This window comes from Podarcis pityusensis (assembly GCF_964106645.2).
Source record: "Podarcis pityusensis genome assembly, chromosome: 1".
In the NCBI taxonomy this organism is placed as follows: domain Eukaryota; kingdom Metazoa; phylum Chordata; class Lepidosauria; order Squamata; family Lacertidae; genus Podarcis; species Podarcis pityusensis.
In genome coordinates this window covers 81,586,496-81,596,137 of record NC_138028.1, presented here as the reverse complement: position 1 = coordinate 81,596,137, position 9,642 = coordinate 81,586,496, and the positions used below count along the sequence as shown (strand labels likewise).

The following is a 9,642-nucleotide window of genomic DNA, read 5'->3' as shown; positions in this document are numbered from 1 at the left end:
GACATGTTGGAGATGACCGCTCCTTTCTCTAAGGCCTGCCATGTACTTCTGGTTTAAAAATCATTTCATGTCCTGCACCCCAACTCCTTTCTACCAGATTTCAGTCTTAATAAATTGTTCCCTGGAACGAGGTTTCTTCAACCTACACACTTCAGTTAGCTATTTTATTAGTAAACTGTAGTAAATTTATTAGTAAAATTAAGATAAAGTAGTGCTAACTTCCAAGTAACAAGGTGTAGGTTTCAGCAGTAATCCTGCAAGGCCACAATCCTCCAGCCCCTGTGCTGCAGACACTATTAAAAACATGTAACAATTGTGCTGTGGTAAAATACTGCAACCAATAAGCAAGGGGACGGGGAATCAATTTAGCATGCTTTCTAGCTGGGCTGTTGAACTGGCTACACTGGATTGTCCAATTAGATCTGGTTGTAAAATTGACTGAACTAGAGATTAGTCATTCTCAAGTAACATCCACGGGATTTAGAGCCTGATCTCTAATGATGTTTACTTGGAAGTAAGCTGCAAGCACTCTTTTTTACTTCTTAAGTTTTTTGCAATTGTGCTAATTGTGTAAACACATTCACACAGAAGGGCACACAAAGCAGGGGGTTAAAATAGTGCTAAGGAGCACCCGCTTCAAAATGTGAGGAAAAGGAGACGTGTGGCAGCCAACCAACAGGTGAAGAAACAGAAGGATATAACCTTGTCCATACAGTTATGTCATGCCCACCATGTGGACAAAATATGAGATGCAGACACTGCATCAGAGCACCAGAGGCAGGTGGATAATCAGTTGCAATTCTGCTTATAATGGGAGGGTCATGATTGATAGCAGTAGGAGACACTCATCTGGACACACTCATTGAAACTCCATCCCTTTAAGAAGATGGATGAGTAATGCTAAGGCCGCAGACACCTTCAGAATTGTGCTGTTTTTCTGTTCATAAACACATACAAATACCTGACAAGAGTCGCAGGAAAACACCGGAGGACAATACATGGATGTCAGCACTGTATGAATGCCCTATTCAAAAGTGAATGCCTGAAGCATGACAATTCCATGCTGAACATCTAGTGTGGAAGCACCTGCAAATCCAACAGTAAAACAATTAGAAGGAATCATTTATTTCATCTGATAATTTAGGTTTCTAATAAGTCCATGAAGTACAAAAATCTGGGAACTTGTCATAATGGCACAATAGCAACTAAGAAATGAATTGTTCAGAGATACCTGGATTTCCAGCAGCTCAACAACTCAGCAAGAGCAAGCCGGGGTGGGGTGGGGTGGGGGGAATTAATAAAGTACCCAGAAGGCCAGACAATTCAGTGCCACAATTAAAGTTTCAACTCTTGCACTGAAAACAGAAGCAAGAACGGTTGAAGATCTCAGTGGAGAACAGGCCACCACACAGGTCTGGATCACAATCCTTCCTGTTTGCTGCTTCATTTATCCTCCTGTAGCAAGGGCTGTAGAAAAAGAACACCAGAAGTAAATAATAAAGCTTGATTCCACAAGCTTTCTATCTCACTCTCAGATATTAAACTCTCTCAGAACATATTGTCTATTGCTTATGATGTTCAGTCTAGCCCTCTTGCAGAGAAAATCCAGACCAGGTTTCTAGGATTTAGCTCCCATACTGTTGCTCCTTTTGCCAGGGATAAGTTCCACTACTATACACATGTGTCATTCTATGTCTGTGTTGTCAAAACAAATGTTCTGCAATATAAACCCATGGAGGCTATGGGGGAAGAGGACAGAGAACTTTTGGAAGCCAGTCAGGCTAATAATTAATCCACAAGGAACATGTCTTATCATTAACCGAAAATGAAATCTCAAAAATACGCCCCACTGTTCAGTTCTTTCCTTCGTTAGGGTGGTATGCAATGAACATTTTTGCGTATGTGTGTGTGTATAAAATAAAACCAAAAACCCACAACCCAAAATCTAATGAAGTTTAATGTCTCCTGTCCATACTATCGGTCAGTTCTTGATGGGCTATACTCATACTATGTGTTATTGTCCCCCCTCTCCTCAATTAGTACTTCCCCATTAGTACTTTATAGAACCCCTCCCTGACTTAAGGACACCTGCGGTCCATTATGAGCATTTGCACAGGTATTTGCTTACGTGTGCACAGCCATTAAAAGAAATATAGATACAAGTTTTCTGATATACCAGATTTGCAGAAAACAGCAGATTTTTTTATAAAAAAAGAAAGGGGGAAAAAGCATATATGAGGTCATACTCAGCCCCACCAGAAGCCCATTGAACCTTGTCATCAGAAGTAGAGGTGATGATGAAAACATGACACCCAGCAAAACATCATCACATTATGTGTCACCCACATAATGTGCTTTAGTACATTCATATTTGGGTAGCATGTGGCTTTATGTTGGATTCCACCCCCCTTACTGCATTATCAAATACTGCATTATCATGTATCAAATAAATCTGAATTATTGGGAGGTGGTGCAAGTTTCTACTTGAAGGAGGATAAAATCATGTGGATGACAGAAAAAAAACATGTAAACATGGGATGCACCAAATCTACTCGGAACTCTTGTTTGTACACAGCGAAAATACGCTGCTCTCATCCTAACAACAGTTGAACAAGAGTTTCATTTTCTGAAAAATTCTTCCCCCATCCTTCCGCTACTTTGTCCAAGCTAGTACACACTACCATTTAAACTCAACAGACATCAGTGGGTTCGAGCCAGTATGGTGTAGTGACTAGAGTGCTGGACTAGGACCAAGAAGATCCAGGTTCAAATCCCCTCTCAGCCATGTAGCTCAGTGGGTGACTTTGGCCAGTCCCTCTTAGCCTAACCTGCCTCACAGGGTTGTTGTTAGGATAAATTGTAGTGGGGGAGACAGAAAACCTTGTGTGATGCCTTGAAGGATAGACAGGAAATAGTTGTAGTAAAATAAATAAATATTAAAGGCCAATAATAATAATAATAATAATAATAATAATACCACCTCTTGGGTATCTTGCGAATTCACATCTGGACGCTTCCATACTGGCATGGCAAGGGCAAACAGAACCAGTAGCCCAAAGACCAGGATCAGCATCCCCAATATGTTGGCAAACCATGCCTCTGCAGGAAGCTGAGAGTAGGGTGTGGTTGTGCTTGTTCTAAAAGTACAGACAAAAAGCAAAAATGCTTGATGAAAAGCCAATAGCACCACAAACACCTCCCTAGAGACCCATAAAGAAGGAAATATCTGGATAGTGCCAACAATCTATATTAAGCCACATAATCTCTTTCACCATATGTAGCTTTGCTCCAACAGCCATTCTGCTGTCCCAGACACCCAAGTAATGCATTTGGGCTTGAGGCTGGAGCACATCTTATATTCAATGAAATGTGTACAATGACCTATTGAGCAGAACACTATCTTCACATTGCAAGCCTCCAGACACTAGCTCCACATTCCCATCTGCTTCTGCTACATGTGGTTTAACCGCATTCTCAGGTTCCCCATTGCCTTGTGGACACATTTCCCTTCTGTACTTCTAAAACAGGGATGGGGAACCAGTGGCCTTTCAAATGTTGCCGAACTATATGTTCCTTATTCCTGGTCTCAAAGCTATCATTGCTTTCAAACTTATAATGACTGCTATCGATCTGGACCAGGCTGAGCAGCTGCCTCTTCATCCCTCATTATTTGTACCCCAGAAGACTGCCAACTCTCTCCAGTGTAAATAACCAGCAACATATTCTCCATTGTCTTTTTAGCGTGTGCTATTTCCTCCTCCCATTATCAAGCCCTCTCTGTTTTGCTACTCACAGTTTGAAGAAAAGCTTCTCATTGATGCCCGAGATGCAGGCGGCCACAACTAAAGGGATGATGGCAGAGCCAAAGAAGACATGGATGGGCTTGTACAAGGCTCGGAACCAGGTGGGAGCCCAAGGCAGCAAGAAAGAAGCAAAGCCCATGGCCCACTGGATGGAAGAGATAAGAAATTGGGATATTTTCAGAAACCCACATTGGAGGAAGGGCTCAGCATGGTATCTGCACAGGAACTGAGCACAAGTAATGCAGAAACCAGATTTGCAGAAGTATTTGTTTTATTATATTCATGATCTAAAATCTCAAACTAGCTATGAGAGCTTGGGGGGGGGGGAGAGATAGACAGCCACCAGTGAACAATTTAGGTTAGTTTTTTTCAAATATCTACTGCGCTTTTACAGATAACATTTTAAATAAAACAAATAAAATGTTTGAAACAAACTTTTAATACCACATGTGCACATGGTGAAGGGGTTAAGGGGGGGGGATTACCCAAGAGGGAGGAAACCTAATATTTATGAAAAGGGTGGCTACAACAAATTATTCACTCTCACAAAATACAAGAAGTGTCAGGCCGCAGGTTTAAGACAAAAGTATATTTTCTATGCAATGTGGGTGACAACCAGTGCTTTTTTCCTTAAAAACAATGTTTAGGAGTACTCTCATTTTCCTATTAATATTGAAATATTGCCCCTCAATGAGGCCAAAATTAAATTCACAAAATGTTTAGGGGTATGCGTACACCTGTGTCCCCCAGAAAAAAGCACTGGTGACAACCCACCAAAATACTTTGCTTTTAGAAGTATTACGATGAATTCAAGGAGGTTAGATCTACAAATGGCAACTTTCTCAGTACTGGGATTCATGGGCTGAGATTGTGCTAGGAGGCAACCACCTTATTTAATTCCAAATATGTCTTTTGCACCTAGCTCTGGTTGGTTGTTCTTGGGATTCTTGTGAAGAAAAACAACCAAAGTAGATCCAACAAACCTGAAGATTGTGTATCCCTCCCGAACACTAAAAGCGGCGGTTTCAGACAGGTTTCCCCCTGCTCCGACCCTACATAAAAGTGACTGGGACTGAACCAAGTACCCTCTGCATGTAAAACAGGGGTGGGGGATATTTGGCCCTCAGATGTTGCAGCACAGCAACTCCCATTTGCCCTAGCAAGCATGGCCAATCCTCAGGGATGATGAGAAGTGTAGTTCCGCAACATCTGGAGGGTGAATGTTCCCCACACCCGATGCAAAGTATGTGCTCTGCCACCAAGCTACAGCTTCTTAGGTTCTTACCCACCTGACAGGAGAAGAGCAGCACAGCACCAAGCCCTAGCCAGCTGTGGAGGGAGTACATGTTGGCAATGCCCTGTTTGTTGTGATATTCAAAGACGGCCACCAGTCCCAGGACAATTAGGATGAATGCTGCCAAGGTCAGTCCTGCATGCAGCAGCTTCCATGGCAGTTTGGGCCCTGACCAAGAGAGGGGCACGCGATACACTAGCACCGCTGGAGGAGAAAGAGGGGGAGAAGTCACTAGAGCCAAGATGGCTCAGGCACCCATCCCACATCCCCACCAAAATAGCCAAGTCACTGATTCCCAGGTTTGCTTGTTTTGTATACTGCCCTTCAGCCAATGATCTCAGGGTGGTTCACAGCATAAAAACACAAGATAAAAACACAAGATACATAATAAAATAACCCCCCCCACACACAAACACACTTAAAAGGATACAGTGGTATCTCAGGTTACAGATGCTTCAGGGTACAGACTCAGCAAACCCAGAAAGAGTACCTCGGGTTAAGAACTTTGCTTCAGGATGAGAACAGAAATCGCGCGGTGGCAGCGGGAGGCCCCATTAGCTAAAGTGGTACTTCAGGTTAAGAACAGTTTCAGGTTAAAAACAGACCTCCAGAACAAATTAAGTTCTTAACCCGAGATACCACTGTATAGGATGTTAATATCGGTTCTGCTACTGGGGCAGGAGGAGGGGAAATCAGAAAATGATTGGATCCTCTTTTCACTTACCTGCACCAGTCAAGACCAACATGCCTGTCACCATGAAAACTGGATGCCAGTTAAACATCTGAGAAGAACCATCCCAGGCAAAGCCACCAAGCCAGTGTTGGGTCCAGTAGACTGTGAACACCACACACAAGATCCCCAGAATTCCCAGTAGGATTGAGAGCAGCAAGAATGAGACTCTGGGAATCATCCTGTTCACAGGGAGCACACCTGAGAAGGCAAGAGACCAGCTAGCTGTAAAAGCTATCCAACCATCTGCTGGTTCTGGCACCAGCAAGATTTTTGCCTCCTCCCTTTCCTTACTACCTAGTTCTGCTTTCCTCCCTTCAGCAGAGAACTGTTTTTCTGTCACACAGTTTTGTAACCCAAAATAGGGTGGAGTCTCAGACGCTGGGTCAGAGGAACTGATTTCAATAGTATGTCCACCACAGACCATGAAACATCAAAACTTCACAGCTAAGTGGAAGGTAGATCTGGAATTTCCCCAGGCTGGTTAAGGCAATTCACATTCTAACCACTATTCTCGCAAAAGTCAAGGCTGGCAGTTACCAGCAGCTTGTCCAATGGGGTAACACACCTCACAGACTATATCCAACTGTGTCAGCAGGGGCTTCTACTGTCTGCAGCCCCTGTCCACTAAAAGAAGGAGGCTCAATTACTTCCTTCGGAAAGTAAATGGTACTGATGATTCCATACTTCCCAAAGCCAAGTCGCACAGAAACACCAAAGGAGTACACATGTTACTGAAGAGAAAGTTTCCAGAGAAACAAAACAGTCCCACAGTTGTTGATCAGGAACCAGAACATACACTGAATTGATCATATGATCTGGCAGGATGCAACTCCAATTTAGTTAAATCTAGTTAGGCAGCAGATACCATGTGTTATGTCCAATTCTGATATCCAAGGCTCTTCTGTGAACCAAGGCAAACTTTTGTGTAAGTAACACTGGCACTCATAAAGTGAAGTTAGATTGGCTACTACTGGATCCAACTTGATCTAAGAGTCATAGCTGAGTTTCAGCCAAAAATAAAGGTCACTGCAGTCAATTGCATAAGAAAACAGATAGCCTCACATTAGTTTTCAAATTTATTTACGAACTGTCCCCACAGTGAAAGGTGCAAACCACAGACTTTTTCTACCAACCCAGCAGCCCTGCACAGATGCTGCACCTGCAACCACTGGGTCCTGGAGGGAGACAACGGTCACAAGATCATCCCAACTTCTGCTTTCAAGACAGAAGTGAGAAGCTTGCAGAGTGTGTGCATTAAAAGATTATGGCAATGACTGAAACATTGCTCTTCACAGTGCAAAGGTGGGCTGGAAGTTAAGTGAATGACAATCTAGGGTCTTAAAAAAAAAAGTCTCTTGTCTAACTGCAGCCAGACTCTCAGTTTGGATGGCTGGCATCTTCTACTAGCATCTTCTCATGAACTGGAGAGCTCTACTGAAACTTTTGTGCCATTAACTCACCACGTACACCAAGAGGAAAATGTGCTGATGCAAAAGTGAAAGCTGCTGAGCAGCTGTGTCCTGTGTGGTTTCTGTGGGGGGCATAGCCCACAAAAAATTGTTTAAAGTTGCCAGTTCAGTTTGGGGTCACACCCGTACCATACATTTACATTCAAAGCTCATGGCTTCCTCAAAATAAGCTTGGGAATTGTAGTTTGCCTCTCACCGAGCTACAATTAACAGCACCTACAACTACAATTCCCACAATTATATGGGGGAGCTTTACAGGTCAGGAGGGCCCTGTTTCTACCATTGCTGCCACGCTGGATTCAAACTGTCAGCCCACATTGTGCTGTGACCGCCTTTTCTCCAGAGACTCTGCTTCCCTCCCAAAACTATTTTCCCTCTTGCTTACATCAGTCCACTGCAACTGAAAAATGGCCATTTGTATTACTATCTACCTCTCTAGAAGGAGGAGGGCTCACACCCCTCTGCTATCCAGCACAGAGTAACTACTGTGTTTTTGTTTGTTACTATGGCATGCATTTTGGTCCTTTTATATTTTAAACCGCCCTGTGATCCTTGGATGAAGGGCAGTATAGAATTGTTGTTGTTGTTGTTGTTGTTGTTGTTGTTAATGTTAATATTCCAGTGGTTCAGTGCTCGGCAGTTTTAACTCCCCAGTCCTTGATTAATTATAACTTTTATTGGACCCAGGAATTTAGAGTGTCTCTCACCCCCACAAATTCATAACAACAACAACAACAACACACACACACACACACACACAACCCCCCCATCAATAGATTTAGAACAAAGTATTAAAACACCCTTAGGAAAGGAAGTGTAAACATCAAGGGTAAGTAGGTGTAAGATAAGAAAAGAAATACATAGAAACTACAGCCAACTTTGGAAATGTTTCATTCAAAATATGGTTTTGCCAACATGTTTTGACCAGCTACCCGATTAGAATCATTTATCTTTATGATCAACCTTTTTACTTACAGTCTTATAGCTTTACTGCAAAGTATAAGCCGGGTCAAAGAGAAGAGCAGAAAATGGCCACTGTGGCAATAACTAATAAACACTGATGCACTACCATGCCAAAGAGCCCCTTTTGAAAATCGCACCAGGTGGTTGCTGCTTTTGCCTTCCTTTGCTTCCAAAGAGAGGGAAGACTTTAAGCACTTGTGGGTCGATATTTAAATTAGAATAATTTCTGGCATCGACTGGTGAACAGATTTAACTTGTGACAAACTACTCCGTCTTTTAGCCTTGAATTTCACCGTCTCTCGGTTTCACGAACATAACGGCAGCCAATGCAAAACAAAAAAACCAACCCTTGGATGGGAGAGAATGCTAAGATGGCACTACTTATAGCTGGCAGTCTCTCGGGGTGACGCTGGAAGTGAAACGCGGCTGCCGACAACTTATCGCAAGGCGCAGAAGTGTGCAAACGTCAGTTCCATATTCAGGCTGCTCCCTCACGCGTGCTGAACAAGGAACCAACTCCAGCCTCATAAAGTTAACAATAAAGCACAAAGTCCCGTGACGTCCAGTGCTCTGCCGCAAGAAAGCTGCTGGCATTTAAGCGATAAATTGGTTTGCTGCGGCAACAGCCTTCGTAAGCAACATACAGTACAGTTACCTTGCACAACTGGGACACCTGCTGCTCTCCAGATACTGATAGACTACAACTCCCATGACCCAGGCCACCTCCCCCTTGTGGCTGAGGCTGATGGGAGCTGGAGTCCAGAAGCACCTGCAGGGCTGCAGGATCCCCGGTCGCATCTCTGCTCAACTAGCACACGAAACATCTATTGGATCCAGGCTGAACCCACAGCAGTTCCAGAGAGCAACTTGCAAGCAGCTTCAAGCACTGCGGGTTCTGCTGCCCAGTGCACACCCCCGACCGCGCCATTAAAGCGCATATGAGGAGCAATAAGGAAGTGACACTTGCTAGATAGCATAACGTATAAATGGGTAGCGGGATTGCCCCTTGCAGGGAAGCGCCTGGGAACAGCCGCAAGAGGGATTGCGCGCACACAAGGGTCAAGGTTTGCTTTCGCGACCCAGCTGCGACCACGCACCCAAAGAACCGAGAAATACAAGCAACAGCTCACACCTCGCTTCCGCCTGAGTCGCGGGGAGCGCCGGGAAAAGTAGTTCCAAAGCTCCAGGTCCCCTTCAGCTCCATCGTCTCTGCTCATGACAGGAGGCACTCAAGATTAGTCTAGGCGCAGTTTATGGCACTGTCCAGCCAACGCCACGATGGGTTTCTGGGAAATGTAGTTTTCTCGGCAAGATCTGTACAGTACTATACAGTATATTGCTGGGCATGAACACGGGGGGGAATCGAGCCGGGAAAGTTCT

At 44.0% G+C, this 9,642-nt stretch overlaps 1 protein-coding gene across 9 annotated transcripts; it reads right to left on the bottom strand.

Annotated features, from left to right (window-relative positions):
• Nucleotides 1-1,109: 1,109 nt before the first annotated feature.
• CYB561A3 (cytochrome b561 family member A3) lies at nt 1,110-9,642 on the bottom strand. 9 transcript variants are annotated; one of them, XM_081022258.1, is made up of 6 exons: nt 9,395-9,642; nt 5,822-6,028; nt 5,093-5,301; nt 3,794-3,948; nt 2,981-3,137; nt 1,110-1,467 (listed from the first exon to the last, which is right to left on the bottom strand). In XM_081022258.1, the coding sequence occupies exons 1-6, from the start codon at nt 9,477-9,479 to the stop codon at nt 1,444-1,446; spliced, it is 837 nt and encodes a 278-aa protein (XP_080878384.1). In that variant the 5' UTR covers nt 9,480-9,642; the 3' UTR covers nt 1,110-1,443. The 9 variants fall into 9 exon arrangements, with proteins under 9 accessions (XP_080878384.1, XP_080878390.1, XP_080878387.1 ...); XM_081022264.1 differs by lacking the exon at nt 9,395-9,642 and adding an exon at nt 9,317-9,365; XM_081022261.1 differs by lacking the exon at nt 9,395-9,642 and adding an exon at nt 8,918-9,103.

Bases quoted from the DNA above. Each gene is read 5' to 3' on its own strand.
- CYB561A3 (XM_081022257.1), bottom strand. From the start codon at position 6,254: ATGGTCTGTGGTGGACATACTATTGAAATCAGTTCCTCTGACCCAGCG. The intron at 3,949-5,092 runs GTGGGTAAGAAC...TCTTCCATCCAG, and splicing joins TGCTGCTCTTCTCCTGTCAG to TGGGCCATGGGCTTTGCTTC. The intron at 1,468-2,980 runs GTGGTATTATTA...CTTTTTCTACAG, and splicing joins ATTCGCAAGATACCCAAGAG to CCCTTGCTACAGGAGGATAA.